The following is a 17,461-nucleotide window of genomic DNA, read 5'->3' on the forward strand; positions in this document are numbered from 1 at the left end:
GCCAACCCAATGTTTTGTGGTCAGCAAGGGGCCCAGGGCATCTGTCATGAGGGGATAGGCATGTTTTCACTGACATTAAATCCTACTGCTTCTGACTCATACCACCCAACCACTTAACCCTTTTTCCAAACTACAGCTTCTGTTTTCCTCTGGACAGGGAAGTAGATGGCTAAGGTTATAAAGATGTGTCTGTTAACAGTTAAATAAGCAAGGCCTAGTCTTTACTGGGGAATTTTGTGAAGGGACTTACAAATTCAATCAAGAGTCAAATTAGACAGCTTACTGAGAATCCTACTCAATTGAGATTTTACAGCCATCAATCAAGTGGCCCAAATGTACAAAACCAAAGCTAAAGAGATAGGCAGTTCTTCACAGGCTTTCTTTCCTGATCCCTTTGTCTAGCACCACTATTTCTTTTCAATGTTCTCCTAGAGGTCCCTGCTAGTTCACTAGGAAAGAACTGAAATAAAAGCTATAATGATCAGAAAAGAAAAAGTAAAACCTGACATTATTTGCATTTGTGATAGCTGATGGTGTATATGTAGGGCTTCCCTGGTGGCTCAGACGGTAAAGAATCTGCCTATATTTCAGGATACCTGGGTTCGATCCCTGAGTTGGGAAGGTCCCCTGGAGGAGGGCATGGCAACCCGCTCTAGCATCTTTGCCTGGAGAATCCCCATGGACAGAAGAGCCTGGTGGGCTACAGCTCATGGGGTTGCAAAGAGTCGGACACGACTGAGTGAAAATTCAAAAAAATCAGAGTTTCAATTTGGCAAGTCTGCTGGATACAAATCAATATAGTATTCTCATAGAGTAGCAACCATAAGCATTAGAAAATTAAAAATATTATCTACAATAATATACACACATAACACATACATACAAGATCAATTAACTAGGAATATATCTAAAGAAAAAATATGCAAAAGCTCACCACTACAACTATTAAAACACTTAAAAACATTTATTAAGACTTAAATAAATGAAGCTAATCATGAATTAGAAGACTTGCTAATATCAAATTATCAATTCTCCCCAAACTGATTTATAGATGCAACACAATCAAAATATCAGAAGGTGTTATTTAGCCTCCAATAAAAATAAATAAATTAAAAAAAAAAGGTGTCATTTATTTAGTGATTTACTGGTACAGAGTCACCAAGCTGATTCTAAAATTAATACAGATATTTGAGGAACCTACATACAATAGCCAAAGCAATCTTGAAGAAAAACAAAGCTGGAGGATTTACACTACTAGGCATCAAGACCAACTGAGATATAGTCATTCTTGAAACCAAGTATGATGCCAACACTGGAAATTTCATCTCAGGCCCAAAGTACCCATCTACTTACCGTAAGTCAGCTAGTTTAATTCATTTTTCCTTTAAGTGTTTATCTGAGATCTCCATAACATAACCACATACATACTGCCTGAAGTGACATTTTAAAGTTTATCCATAACAACATCTAACCCACCTCATGTTAAATCTGTTCATCTGTCTTTTTTTTCATCTAATCAATTTTTCAGATGACTTCTATGAGAATAGTTAAGAAACTAACATCTTGAGGCACATTAAGTTTAACGTAGCTTCTCCAATAAATACCACACTTTCCAAAAAAATTTTAGAATGCTCCATATTCTGAGAAACTTCATAAGCATTGGTTATAACTTGAATCCTTAGCTGGAGATAATTTTTGAGGAAGAAAATCATATAGGTATTAAATGAACATATATGGTAAAAGAGTATTTGAACAAATAGACCTAAGCTAACAAATGGACCTTTACAGAGAAACCTCCAAACTGCAAAACTGAATACATGGGATATCTGTGTCCTAGGCTAAAAGGCAGGCAAAAGTAGAATAAAACTGTAACCACAAACTTTTATCTTTTGATCCAACTAATATCGCAGAAAGGAAAAGGGCAATTTAGAACACACTAATAACATACAAAAACACAGGCAGTGCTGCTTTCATGAAATACTTCTCAGACTTTATAGGTAAGTGACCGACACCATAAATACTCCTCCACTAACACAAATCAATTAGGAATCTCACTTGCCTTTTAAATTCTATTATTTGTTCTGTTTAACTGCCAGTTAAGACCTCACAAATACAAAGACAACTGTTCACAGACCAGTATTTCTGGGCCTACTCCAGAAAGTTTGTTCGATATGCTGGAGGTTTCTGCCTGTTTTTAAAGCTTGTGGCCTGAAATTACTTTTCTTCCTGGCAGTAACTCTAACACCAGTAATATTTTTAACATTAAAAATAACTCCCTCACTGAATTACTCGAAATTTCTAAAACAACTTCATACTCTAATTTTATATAAAACAATTTTATACTCTCATTTTAAATAATTCAATTTCTTAATGAGAAACTTTCATTTACTAAGCTAGCTCCATTTGAACTTGAAAACCTGACATGAAAACCTGAGATTTTTTTTTGACAGAAAATTTTCTTTTGGCTTGGTTAAGGTCATAAACATCAATTTAGAATATCTTATAATTATTTTACTAAAATCTGGAGGAGAGTCACTTACAACGTAAGACCCAGCTTGGAGTCCCGTATCTCCTAATAAGAAATACAATCAAAATCGTCGTCTCAAGAGAAAGTCCTTATCCTAATTATTCAATTGGACACGACTGAGCAACTTTCACTTTCACACTATGGGTGTCCTTGGTAGTATCTTAACCCAGATTTACTTAACTATGTATCATTTAGGATTTGTTCTGTGAATCACTGATTAAAACAAAAAACAAAAAACACCAAATAAATGTTACCATGAAACACTGTATGTTCTCACATGTTTCTCAAGCAGTTTGAATAAGTTCTTGAATATTTCTAGGTTATTTTTAAAAAGCTAATATGATCACAGACATTATTAGAAATATGCTAATAGATAAAATAAGCATTGTGTAACTATGAAAAGCTTCTTTAAACATCAAGTCCCCATTGTTGTACAGCAGAAACCAACACAACATGTAAAGCAAGTATCCTCCAATTAAAAATAAATTTAAAAAATTAATACATACTTCTGAATGTATTATTATAAGTTCCAAAAGAAACCATCAAAATCCTAAATACAATTTTCCAATTGTGTCAAGTAGATAAACTCACTTAACTCTCTGCCTTTCTATTATATCACAAACAAGAATAAAAGGACATAGGCTCAGGTGCTGGAGGCCACAGCAAAAGAGAATGTTCTAAGAATTAGAGAGGGAAACTCAGGAGGATTTAGGTGTTATATTCAGAAAGGGAAAAAAGAGAAAACTACCTCAGCTCTCCACTGTCACTGTCGGCTGCACCAGTGATGCCATTCTTGATAGGCTATCAATCACCTAGAGTACTTTTCAAAAATTCAGATTTCTGAGAATCTTCTGAACATGTGTTTATCTTTAAACTCCCCCCAAGCAAATCCTATTAAAATGACAAGTAAGGGATAAAAAAAAAAAAAGGATAACCCACAAAAAGAAAAAGAAAGAAGACAAGAGATGCTGACAACATTTTGGGTAACAGCAAGTAGATGGTCAAGAAGTAATAAACATCTGGCAGGCTAGAAAAAGTAGAAACTTTAATGTCTGTGAAGGAGGTAGGTGGGGGTGCGGGGTGGTTATCCACAAAATCCTACAAAGGCTCAGGAATTTCAGGTATCCCTGAAAATATGGGTGAGATGTGGGACTAAAGACAGAACATTTTTAAAACTGTGTAAGAAATAACTCACTTCCCAGGTGGCTCAGTGGTCTCAGTGAGAAAGGCTGCCTGCAGTGCAGATGCGGGTTCAATCCCTGGGTTGGGAAGAGTCCCTGGAGAAGGAGATGTATCTCTGCTCCAGCACTGTTGCCTGGGAAATCTCATGAGCAGAGGAGCCTGGCAGGCTACAGTTCACGGCATCACAAAAGAGTCGGACACGACTTAGTAACTAAACAACAACAAGAAACAATTACAGGTTTACTCCACATAACAAGGGCACTATCCCTTACCCACAAAAGGGGGCAGCTTTACTTTTGGGAGAAATGAACCAGCAGGGCTCTAGGCACAGTGCAAGCTGGGAGGAAGCACATATGAGGAAGAGGAGGATCTGGGAAAGTCCACTTGTTGGATGGCATCACCTACTCAATGGACATGAGTTTGAGCAAACTCCAGGAGACAGTGAAGGACAGGGAAGTCTGGCGTGCTGCAGTTCATGGGGTCACAGAGTCAGACACAACTTAGCAAACGAACAACTCTTTGGATGATATTGCTGTTAAAGGCACTGTGTTTAGCAATAGAAGGAAAAGCAGGAATGATGCTTTACTAACTCTATTCCACTGAGCTTATCACAAATTATGGTTCTTCAGCCATATTCATCAAACTTCTGTCTAGAAAGAGCTATGGAAATGGTAGGACATCTAATAAATCTCTTTACTATGAAAGAATAAAGAGATTCTCTATTCAAGTCATGTTTGTTAATGCAAATTTTGGCAACCATGCAGCAGCACAGTCTGTGGTAAGAAGTTAAAACATTTTAACTTAAATATCCATATTTCATTAATTCGAGGAATAGACCGCTTCCCTTTTTTTCCTTATCATCACCTCCACAATTATTTTTCTAACAAAAAATAATTTAAATTATATCTTAATTGTGTACCTATCAAAGAAAATGTGTGAGAAAAACAAATGATTACACATGAAGCCATTCCAGAGAATAAATATCTGCCCTTGCAGTACTTGGACAACTACGATTGTTTTTTTCTTAACTGCTATAGGAACTTTCTGTGCTGTAAATACCGAAAGACTTAACAATCTGGATCAGAAAGAAACAAGTGAACACCAGAAGCCAAACATAAAGTGTACCATCATTACAAGCTCGAGAAATGTATCCCTAAGGCATTAATACTAAGTTATTATTCCTGCCAAAACTCTGCATTCTTTGTAGAAAAGAATCCTCTTGATACAGCAACCATTAGGTTTAACTTACACACTGATGCCTTTACCAGCGGAGGAGTACGTGCCATAACTCCAAGGACCAGCCCACGCCATCCCACCACATCCAGCTTTGTTTCCCTTCACTTCCAGCCACCAAGCCTGTGGGCGCCAGATCAAGGTCACCAACCTTCTCCCTCAGCCACGTCAGGACGGTCCAACTTGGCTTCTCTGTGCTGCCCCTCGGCCACCTTCACAGCAACAGCTCGGCAAATGGCCCCCAGCTTCCTGTCCAAAGAGCGGACCCCTGCCTCTCTGGTGTACCTGTCATCAAAGGAAAAATATTTTAATTTTGGCTAAACATCACCTGTAAAAGCAGAATTAATGCGATTAACAACTATACTAAAGGAAGCGTACATTTAAAAGTTTATTACAGTTTCTTGAGTATTAACAGCCTCATCTTTAAAAATTCCTCACTATTCTTATTTCTTAAAATATTTAGAAGTAATTCCAGCTACAACTTTTCCTTTTATATAGAGTATCTTGAATTATTACCCTATACTTAAAAATGAATTATTGGCTCTTCAATTTATAGCACCAAAGTAAATTTTGCGGCACATAAAATATCATTTACTCTTTGATAGGTATAAAAGCTTTCTTACAATTTGTTGATTTAAGAAAATTCTGACAAATTTATTACATGTGAAATACTGCTGAAAGAATCAGAAAAATAGAATTTTTTCCTAACTAAAGCAAAAAATAATTTGAGACAAAGAATGGAGTCTTTACCTGGAACTGTGCTAATTACCCCATTCGGTGTATTTTCATTGTAGAGACCTTCTAAAGAAAGAAATATGCTAATGATGCAAGCAGTGTGATTCAGTGGAAAAGGTTCTAGAGCTGTCTTAAAAAACTTCCATATTAGACTCAAATTCCGTAAGCCACTTCATAATCCTTTATACTGTACAATCAATTTTGGCACCCAGCTTTGGGTGAGTTTGAACACACAACATCAGCTAGAGAATGCAGTTTTATCTGAAAAACTGCATCTGATTAGGCAGCCAAACACACAGTCAAGACTCTGGGAAGGCAGATTTTTTAAGTTCTGAGAAAAGACAAAATTCTTGGCTAAACACTCTATAAAGTAAAAAGTTTATTTCAATCAAAGGAATAGAAGGATATAGGAATAAAGTCCGTATTATACACATGCATGTAATTTCAGTAAGAAAGAAAATAGGGAGGCACCTTAAAAATAAACCAACATGTAAAAACAAAAACCCAGCGTAGCTTCCTAGACAGCTATTTGATGAGCTCAGACGAAAAGGTCTGGACAAAAGATACAAGAGAAAGGCCTGAGGATGCTTTCAGAAGGATGGCGTGAACATGCAGACATGGGACCAGGAAGTTCAGAATGAACTGGAGCTTGCCAAAAATAATAAGGACATCATCAACGAGATTTTTTTTTTAGGTGTTTAGAACAATAACTGGCTAGGAACTAAGGCAGACAGTATAATATTAACCTCGACTAGAGGAAAGTAGACATATCAACCACTGGTTTGGTTTAGCATTTTTAAACCAAAAGAGGAAGAAGCACCAATGTCAAGTAAGAATTGGTTAATGTTTCCTACCCACAACTAAATGATCGTGAAGCTGCTAATTTTCAGAGGACATAAAACTAATGCACTGGATGATAATCAAGATAAAAAAAAATCAATTTGCTGCAATGGTAGCTAAAACTAACATGGATATTAAAATATATATAATTGTAAACTTCTACATTTGGGCTTTAAAAAATTCAACCCTATAAATATGGAATGAGACAGATCAAGTGAATAAGACATTCATAAGAAAAAGAACTAAGGTGTCAGTAACTATATTTACAAGAGGCAAGAAGATAACCTAAAAAAGCTAAGACTCTGAGATACAGTCATAAAATAATAATAGAATAAGACTAGTGGTCTTTTTTTTTTAATTCCTTATTACTGTTTAGCTGCTAAGTCATGTCCAACTCTTTGTGATCCCATGGCCTGCCAGGCTCCTCTGTCCATGGGATTTCCCAGGCAAGAATACTGGAGTGGGTTGCCATTTCCTTCCCCACAGTGGTCTTCATATACTATGAACTGTTTAGGCTACATCAGACATACTGAGTTCTACTCTGGTGTTTATTTTAAAAGAAACACTGATATCAGAGAAATCATTCAGAAGAAGACTAATTGGGAAGGTGAAAAGTCTTGAAAGGGGGTCAAGAGGAATGGTAAGGAGAATAGGAATATTTAGTCTGAAGAAGAAAACTAGATGACTACTAAGACTCCTTCCTCTCCTCCTAAACACTGCGGGTCTATGACTACAACACAGGAAAAAATGAAAAAACTATGTCCTAATTTGGGTAGCTCATTACATACCCAAAACTTGCCTGTAGTAGTAAATACCTGTGCTGTATCTATGAATACTAAAATTGCTCAGAGAAATTTCCTAATGTTCACAGCTTTTAACAGCTGATGTTTTGAGCTAACAAGTATATAAAAAAGAAATAGTTCTCCAGGCAACAACTGGCAAATACAAATAGTGATTACTCTTTGAGTCATTAGTATTTATATCCAGATAAGCTATGAATGGATATTTTTCTCTATATTCATATTTTACAGATGGGGAAGCAATCAAAAAAGGTTAAGTAAGTTACTTGTTGAAAAGTTACCCAGAAATATCAGGCGTATTATCTGGAATAATGATATTTTTGGAAGACTCTGGCCCAGAAATCACCTACTTTATTTCCCCTGGCATTATCCACATAGTAAATCACAAGTTAAGAAAAGGAACTCCCAGGTCAGATTGAGTCTTACTGTTTCATAAGTAAATTTAAACAGACTTCCAAATAGACTTCCATAAGAAGGCTGGATTAGATCAAAAAGCAGTCCGACTAGCCAAGCTCTAAGTCAAAGTTCAAAACAGAGGGAGGAAAAAAAAAAATTAAACAGAGGGAGACTTCACTTCTCTTGAAAAAACTGCGGTTACTGGGCTGGGGCTGCATGAGGAGTCCTGGCAGCCTGACACTATTTGCCAGATGATGCAACAGACCTGCAATGCTGAGCCAGGAAAACTGTGAGAGGCTATTGTAGATAGAAATTCTCAACAGGATACATTTTCCATTCAAACATACAATCCATAAATTAGACTCAGCAGTACTCAACTCAGATAATTTATGTGCTGCTTGCTACAGGCTTAACCACTTGGTAGCTAACTTGGGAAAATACCTTCTCTGTTGTTCTGGCGTTAATTTCGAAGATAAAAACACTAAGGATTTAAAAAAATCTCTCAAAGAGAGGAAAAGAAAATCTGAACAACTTATAACAGACGTCTGAAGGACCATCTCACTTCTTAGGAGACTTCAACTTTCAAGGTTCTGGGATATAAAAAGGTGTCTTGGTATTCTCCATGTATTTGGCTGTTAATTTATCAAATTAATCCCTTACATCGTTACTGTAGAAAAGCTCCACTTTAGTGGAGTCCTTAGTTAGCTATGAAGATACTCTAAAGGCTTTCCCTGTGAATTTCTGCCTAATACAGAGCCCTGTGTAAATCAACAGTTACGGAAATGCTTGCTGGGAATCTGCTGGAGAGGGAAATGGATGCTGTGAGTTGCCAGTGAAATAGGAATCTCCTTTTCAGATCTGAACATTACTGAAGCCCCAGGATGGCTGACTAACCTGGTGATGATGTCAAGAGTAGTAACCTGAGGGATCTGAATCTGCTGAGGAGTCAGCCCATGCTGTTCCAGCTGCTTAGGGATCAAGTGCCTGTGGGCAATCTCTATCTTCTCCTCTTGTGTATACCCTGGAAAAGAAGTCATCGTGCTTTATGATTATTCACATGGCTTCCATAGTCCCAGGCTTCATTAATAAATCCAACACAGGTGCAATGGGTCTTGGATTTAGAATGGATTTAAGTATGACTTCGACTAAGATTAGAATAAAATATAATTGCCAGTCAGTAACTGCTAAAATTTCCAACTTTATCACAAACAAAACAAGCACTTACTAAATAAGCACAGTGTCTGAAAGTCTTTTGATTAAAATCACATCTCTCACGTGTATACCTGTGGCGGATTCATTTTGATATATGGCAAAATCAATCAGATCAGATCAGTCGCTCAGTCGTGTCTGACTCTTTGCGACCCCCTGAATCGCAGCACGCCAGGCCTCCCTGTCCATCACCAACTCCCAGAGTTCACCCAGACTCACGTCCATCGAGTCAGTGATGCCATCCAGCCATCTCATCCTCTGTCCTCCCCTTCTCCTCTTGCCCCCAATCCCTCCCAGCATCAGAGTCTTTTCCAATGAGTCAACCCTTCGCATGAGGTGGCCAAAGTACTGGACTTTCAGCTTTAGCATCATTCCTTCCAAGGAAATCCCAGGGCTGATCTCCTTCAGAATGGACTGCTTGGATCTCCTTGCAGTCCAAGGGACTCTCAAGAATCTTCCCCAACACCACAGTTCAAAAGCATCGATTCTTCGGCGCTCAGCCTTCTTCACAGTCCAACTCTCACATCCACACATGACCACAGGAAAAACCATAGCCTTGACTAGACGGACCTTTGTCGGCAAAGTAATGTCTCTGCTTTTGAATATGCTATCTAGGCTGGTCATAACTTTCCTTCCAAGGAGTAAGTGTCTTTTAATTTCTTGGCTGCAGTCACCATCTGTAGTGGTTTTGGAGCCCAGAAAAATAAAGTCTGACACTGTTTCCACTGTTTCTCCATCTATTTCCCATGAAGTGATGGGACTGGATGCCATGATCTTCGTTTTCTGAATGTTGAGCTTTAAGCCAACTTTTTCACTCTCCACTTTCACTTTCATCAAGAGGCTTTTGAGTTCCTCTTCACTTTCTGCCATAAGGGTGGTGTCATCTGCATATCTGAGGTTATTGATATTTCTCCCAGCAATCTTGATTTCAGCTTGTGTTTCTTCCAGTCCAGCATTTCTAATGATGTACTCTGCATATAAGTTAAATAAGCAGGGTGACAATATACAGCCTTGAAGAACTCCTTTTCCTATTTTGAACCAGTCTGTTGTTCCATGTCCAGTTCTAACTATTGCTTCCTGACCTGGATACAAATTTCTCAAGAGGCAGGTCAGGTGGTCTGGTATTCCCATCTCTTGAAGAATTTTCCACAGTTTATTGTGATCCACACAGTCAAAGGCTTTGGCATAGTCAATAAAGCAGAAATAGATGCTTTTCTGGAACTCTCTTGCTTTTTCCATGATCCAGCGGATGTTGGCAATTTGATCTCTGGTTCCTCTGCCTTTTCTAAAACCAGCTTGAACATCAGGAAGTTCACTGTTCACATATTGCTGAAGCCTGGCTTGGAGAATTTTGAGCATTACTTTACTAGCATGTGAGATGAGTGCAATTGTGCAGTAGTTTGAGCATTCTTTGGCATTGCCTTTCTTTGGGATTGGAATGAAAACTGACCTTTTCCAGTCTTGTGGCCACTGCTGAGTTTTCCAAATTTGCTGGCATATTGAGTGCAGCACTTTCACAGCATCATCTTTCAGGATTTGGAATAGCTCAACTGGAATTCCATCACCTCCACTAGCTTTGTTCATAGTGATGCTTTCTAAGGCCCACTTGACTTCACATTCCAGGATGTCTGGCTCTAGGTCAGTGATCACACCATCGTGATTATCTGGGTTGTGAAGATCTTTTTTGTACAGTTTTTCTGTGTATTCTTGCCTTCTCTTCTTAATATCTTCTGCTTCTGTTAGGTCCATACCATTTCTGTCCTTTATCGAGCCCATCTTTGCATGAAATGTTCCTTTGGTATCTCTAATTTTCTTGAAGAGATCCCTAGTCTTTCCCATTCTGTTGTTTTCCTCTATTTCTTTGCATTGATCGCCAAGGAAGGCTTTCTTATCTGTTCTTGCTATTCTTTGGAACTCTGCATTCAGATGTTTATATCTTTCCTTTTCTCCTTTGCTTTTCGCTTCTCTTCTTTTCACAGCTATTTGTAAGGCCTCCCCAGACAGCCATTTTGCTTTTTTGCATTTCTTTTCCACAGGGATGGTCTTGATCCCTGTCTCCTGTACAATGTCACGAACCTCATTCCATAGTTGATCAGGCACTCTATCTATCAGATCTAGACCCTTAAATCTATTTCTCACTTCCACTGTATAATCATAAGGGATTTGATTTAGGTCATACCTGAATGGTCTAGTGGTTTTCCCTCCTTACTTCAATTTAAGTCTGAATTTGGCAATAAGGAGTTCATAATCTGAGCCACAGTCAGCTCCTGGTCTTGTTTTTGCTGACTGTATAGAGCTTCTCCATCTTTGGCTGCAAGGAATATAATCTGATTTCGGTGTTGACCATCTGGTGATGTCCACATGTAGAGTCTTCTCTTGTGTTGTTGGAACAGGGTGTTTGTTATGACCAGTGCATTTTCTCGGCAAAACTCAATTAGTCTTTGCCCTGCTTCATTCCGTATTCCAAGGCCAAACTTGCCTGTTATTTCAGGTGTTTCCTGACTTTCTACTTTTGCATTCCAGTCCCCTATAATGAAAAGGATATCTTTTTTGGGTGTTAGTTCTAAAAGGTGTTGTAGGTCTTCATAGAACCGTTCAACTTCAGCTTCTTCAGCGTTACTGGTTGGGGCACAGACTTGGATTACTGTGATATTGAATGGTTTGCCTTGGAAACGAACAGAGATCATTCTGTCATTTTTGAGATTGCATCCAAGTACTGCATTTTGGACTCTTCTGTTGACCACGATGGCCACTCCATTTCTTCTGAGGGATTCCTGCCCGCAGTAGTAGATATAATAGTCATCTGAGTTAAATTCACTCATTCCAGTCCATTTCAGTTCGCTGATTCCTAGAATGTCGACATTCACTCTTGCCATCTCTTGTTTGACCACTTCCAATTTGCCTTGATTCATGGACCTGACATTCCAGGTTCCTATGCAATGTTGTTCTTTATAGCATCGGACCTTGCTTCTATCACCAGTCACATCCACAGCTGGGTATTCTTTTTGCTTTGGCTCCATCCCTTCATTCTTTCTGGAGTTATTTCTCCACTGATCTCCAGTAGCATATTGGGCACCTACTGACCTGGGGAGTTTCTCTTTCAGTAAACAAATACAATACTGTAAAGTTAAAAAAGAAAAAAAAAAAAAAAAAATAAATCAACTTAGAGGCAAAAAAATGAATAAATAAAATGGTATCTCTCTTAAAGAGAAAAAAAATCTCACTTTCATTAAGATAAAGATATAATTTAAATCTCCTCAATTTAAATGCAAGTTTTATTTTATTATTTAAAAGAAAAATAAAGCTATCCTTTTTCTTTAGCATAATTTTCTGCATAATTGAAAAAAACTTACAACAGTAACAACAGAGGCTTCTATTAAGACTTCAAGGGAAGAGCTGCACAGGGGCTATTTCCAGAAGTCCAACTGTAAATTTTCGCAACAAACAAAACAGAAACTACGGCGTCCCTATAAGAGTTTTTTCCTTACATGTTGGAATTACATAGATAATTTATATATTTAAAATACTTTATGGTCTTATCCACTTAAAAGTCTCAATAAGTAACAATTTACTTTCTCTTTAAGTCCTGTAAGATGAGTGTCCCCTATAATGATTGCCCCCTTTCCCTTTAACAAGCAAAAATTAAAAAGATGAATGGACAGGAATCTATCTTTTGGTATAAAAAGGAGATTAAAAACCACCATTAGAGCTAAAAGATAAGATAAGCAAACCTGAGAAGAAGGTGGCACCAATGTCCACCTCTGCAGCAGCTGTCCTGATTATTTCACTTGGTGAATATGTTAATATATCTTATGGATTTCTGCCTGAATTTGGAGTTTCCATGCAACTGGGTCTCATTAGTTATTTATTTTAGTCTTATAAATAAGCACAAAGCAATTTTAAAATACTCCACCGTATTTTAAAACTACAGGATCCTGCAGGGTTCACAGATAACTAAGAAATTGAATTATCATTTACTTGAGAGTAAAAATATATTTCAGTTTAATATGAAATATATATTCAGATTATATTTATTGTTATCTATTTTTATTTTAAAAGATACCCACTGACATTTGATCTTTTCTAGGGAGAAGTAATTCTGGACAATTTAAATAAGGTGAAAACACTGGGATTTACTTAGTGTTAGTAACTAAAAAGGGCTTCACAGGCGGCAACAGTGGCAAAGAATCCACCGCCAAAGCAGGAAACACAAGAGACACGGGTTCTATCCCTGGGTCAGGAAGATCCCCTGGAGTAGCAAACAGCACCCCACTCCAGTATTCCTGCATGGAAAATTCCATGGGCAAAGGAGCCTGGTGGGCTACAGTCCATGGGGCCATAAAAAGTGACATGACTGAGCGACTGAACACACACACAACTTAAGGACTTTTTAAAAAACACAGTCCTGTGAAGAAGGCATGGTTAAAAAAAAAAAAGTATGTAAGTACTTGACAGATTCAACTAAAAAGAAGAATTTGAAAGTACTCTGTAATTTTATATAAAAATGAGGCCAGATGTAATAAAGAGAAGTCTTAGGATCTACTTCCTAATGAGAATAAATGATTAGATTTTCTAAGAGATAGTAAAAACTTCCAAATCTGATAGACAGGAAGCTACACTGGCAATGAGATCTATTTTTGGTTTTTAGACATATACTTTGAAAAAGTAAATTATTTTATCTATAATTTTAGAAACTGCTTCAAAGAAGAATATCTTATTTTCCATAAAAATAATCAGTTTTCAATGCTAAGTTGAATCTGAAAGTGTTACAGAACATACAATGTATATTGTATAGAACATAAACACACTCTTATCTGTCATGTTTATTTTATAGATGTTAAATCTATATAAAAGCTGGTTTATATGCCAGATTCAGAACTTCTGATCAACACTGGCAAATCAATTTTTTACTCAAAATTCCATAGCTGGACCAGTTTTAAAGAATTCTGCTCAGAAAAGCAACAAATAGCCTTTTATTTAACAAAGTTTTGACTTTTGTTTACAAGGCAAGTACCTGGCACCTGAATGATCTCCATCCTGTCCAACAAGGCAGGGGGAATGCTAGCAGTGGTGTTGGCAGTAGCGATAAAAAGGACTTGGGAAAGGTCAAAGGCCACGTTTAGATAATGATCTGTGAAGTTATGGTTTTGTTCAGGATCCAACACCTGTGGGAGAACAAGAAACACTGAAACAGAGGCAGTAGTTCCAACAGAAAACCACATAAATTAAAACACACGATGATATTTCTGCTCATTACAGTTAGTTTGGGAAATATGGGGATAACATTAAAAATGGGAAACATGTTCAATGTTAAAATTCTCTTAAACATATAAAAGCACAAATAAGCAAAAATTAACCATTCAAACTTTGTTCTCAAAATCTATTAATGACTCACTATGTGGCCACAAATAAGCTACCAATCCCGCAGAACCAGTTTACCTCCTGGTAACACACCCTCTCTCAACTGCTATGAGAATATAAAGTAAATGTGTATGGTATTTTGAAATTCTAAGGTAATAGGTAAAATAATAATTAGTATGTTCCTTCTCAAACATTATCAGAAAGTCTTTAACAGTTTTTCTTTTTTCGGCTCATCATGGTAAGTAGGATCTAGTTTCCTGATCAGGAATTGAACCCATGCCCTCTGCAGTTGGAAACACGGAGTCCTAAAGACTGAACCACCAGGGAATGTTCCTGATCGTTTTTTAAAAAGCAAAATCTTCCTGTTTATAATGAGCAAAATATTACTATCCCTTGAAAATATTTTAATTGAATAAATTAGATATTTACTAATTAGATTCTTAAAATGTTGAACAACTATATATTAAGGAGACTGTATCTTCTCAGATCACTGTTCAAATGCTCCAAGTTGTAGGCACTCACAGGGGAGAGGCCTACACTGGACTTTAAAGAAGGCAACACGTGGCTTCCACGTTTTAAACTTCAATATCTTAACACTTACGCTTAGACTGGATTAGTACAGATATAAACAGGGTTAACATGCACAGTCAAAAAGGAAGTAAAATGACTTAAATACTTAAATCAATCACAATTTTTCTATATAACCAGCTTTTCCTTGCTTCTGATTCCCTTTCTAAAGTTTTACTTATTTTTAAACGTATCCACAAGTTAGTCTTAATTTGAAGCCCTTTTCTTGAAAACTCTTGAATTTTGTTAAATATTCATTGTTATTGGTAACTCAGTGTATATCTAGAATACAATTCCCAGGGAGTTCTACTATTTATATCTTCATAAGACTTAAAATAATATTAAATGTCAAGTCAAACACAATTCTAATTATGTTCAGTATAAACTGGCTAAGTGTAATATTACTGTCTACCAATGATCTGAAAATTGCTCATCTATGTATGGCATTCTTAGTTAAACTGACTGGCTAGTTAAGTAAAAATTTCTCATTTAATGGCTGTAATTAAATTTAATACATACATGTTGGATATGTTGCCATCCAAGAGAAATAATTTTTTTCCCTTAAAATTTTAAGACACTGAGTTTTTTTAAAAGTAGGAAAATCAGTAAAGCAATGTTTTCTGGATTATGAATGAGGTCTTTTTAAAGTGTATTACTGGACACCTAGGTTAGGAGGAGAGAAAATCAGTGATGCTCAATTTGCATACCTCCATCTTTTATTAGGAAAATACAAAAAAAAACTGTAGAGTTTGAACAACATCAAAAATAATAATGATCATTAGAATGCCAGATAAGAAGCGTTTCTAGGAACCATTACTCTGATGAAACCTTAAGGTAAACTGTTGAATCCAGGGAGTGACACATTTTATAGTGAGAATTTTTCAGCTATCAAACCTCTGCTTCTTCCCCAAGCCTTGGAATGAGGGCTTCCATGGCCCAACTCACCCACATAAAGGAGCAGATTTCAGGAATGACCAGAACTGTTTTTTCTTTCTTCTCATTAAAAGTTATCTCTATGTAAACCCCAAACTATTAATTCCTACCTATGCAGAATGACTGGGAATGGAAACAGCTGTGATATGACATTGTATTCTCAGGGATGTGAAGTCAGCACAGTGATTAAACTATGGGAAGGGGTGTATGCCGAGAACTGTTCTTCAGTAACTGTTTCTGGCAAAAGAAGAACTACAGATATTTGTTAGGTAACCCAGGAATATACTCCACATATTATACATGATGAGGCAACTATCATCTCTAAGTATGATATTAATGGTATGGTGATACTTTTTAAAAGTCTGTACCTTTTAGAGGTAGATGCTAAAGTATTTATGAAAAGATATGACGTCTGGAATTTGATTCAAAATAAGTAAGAATGGGATGAAGGAGAATGGGTAGGAACAGACAAAACAAGATTGGCCATGAGGGACTTCCCTAGCAATCCAGTGGTTAAGAGTCTGCCATCCAATGCAAGGGTCACAGGTTCAATCCCTGGTCGGGGAACTAAGATCCCACATGCTGTGGGGCAACTAAGCAATGCAACTAACTACTGGGCCTGCACACTCCAGAGCCCAAGTGAGCCTGCATGCCACAACCAGAGAGCCTGCGTGCCACAACAAAGACCCAGCACAGCCAAAAAAAAACACCACCACTGGCCATGAGATGGCAATTGTTAAGGCAAGTGACAAATTTTATGGTTAATTATACTGTTTTCTCCGGAGAAGGCAATGGCACCCCATTCCAGTACTCTTGCCTGGAAAATCCCACGGATGGAGGAGCCTGGTAGGCTGCAGTCCATGGGGTCACTAAGAGTCGGACATGACTGAGCGACTTCACTTTGACTTTTCACTTTCATGCACTGGAGAAGGAAATGGCAACCCACTCCAGTGTTCTTGCCTGGAGAATCCCAGGGACAGGGGAGCCTGGTGGGCTGCCGTCTCTGGGGTCACACAGAGTCGGACACAACTGAAGCGACTTAGCAGCAGCATACTATTTTCTCAACTTTTGTTAGTTATATTTTTTCACAACAAAAGTAAAAAATAAAGTACAGTAAAATAACTAAAATCAACTCTGGAAGCCACACACAAATACTATAGAAATTAAATCAGTGATAATGACCAAGCTGAGAAAAATGTCCAGAACATAGAAAACGAAGGCAGTAAGGCTATGTAGAGGAAAGATATGGAAAAAAATAACAATATCCAATTCATACCTAATTGATATAACTAAAGAAGAGGTCTCAGCAAATGTAATTAAAGAAATAACCAAGAAAATATTCCAGAAGACTCAACACTACAAACTGAAAAGCCTTAGACTCCTCTGTGCAATAATAAATGACAGAACATTATTAGGATAACACCTGCAGAATTTTCACGCATAATCATGACTTCTTTAAAAAGTTTCAAAAGTATCTGACTACACAGGATACATGTAGCAACACGTAGGATACAACAGGTAACAATGTGCATGCCTGTGAAGCCACTGTCCAATTGTGACTCCATCTGTATTTTGTCTAGACCAGGGGTCATCAAAGTGGAATGTTTACAAAAGCCCCCTGAGGTGCAAGTAGAAAATATGAGTACATATATTCATCTTTATATGTCTATAAATACCA

At 37.3% G+C, this 17,461-nt stretch overlaps 1 protein-coding gene across 2 annotated transcripts in view; it reads right to left on the minus strand.

Moving 5' to 3' along the window:
• LONP2 (lon peptidase 2, peroxisomal) overlaps positions 1–17,461 on the minus strand; it is an 84,966-nt gene that overhangs the window by 28,086 nt on the left and 39,419 nt on the right. For both annotated transcript variants that reach the window (XM_027513682.1, XM_027513684.1), the window contains exons 9-11: positions 13,937–14,087; positions 8,608–8,734; positions 5,094–5,227 (exon numbers count right to left, since the gene is read on the minus strand). In XM_027513682.1, the coding sequence (XP_027369483.1) occupies positions 5,094–5,227; positions 8,608–8,734; positions 13,937–14,087 (412 nt within the window). The remainder of the gene's footprint in view (positions 1–5,093; positions 5,228–8,607; positions 8,735–13,936; positions 14,088–17,461) is intronic.

This window comes from Bos indicus x Bos taurus, chromosome 18 (genome assembly GCF_003369695.1).
Source record: "Bos indicus x Bos taurus breed Angus x Brahman F1 hybrid chromosome 18, Bos_hybrid_MaternalHap_v2.0, whole genome shotgun sequence".
In the NCBI taxonomy this organism is placed as follows: domain Eukaryota; kingdom Metazoa; phylum Chordata; class Mammalia; order Artiodactyla; family Bovidae; genus Bos; species Bos indicus x Bos taurus.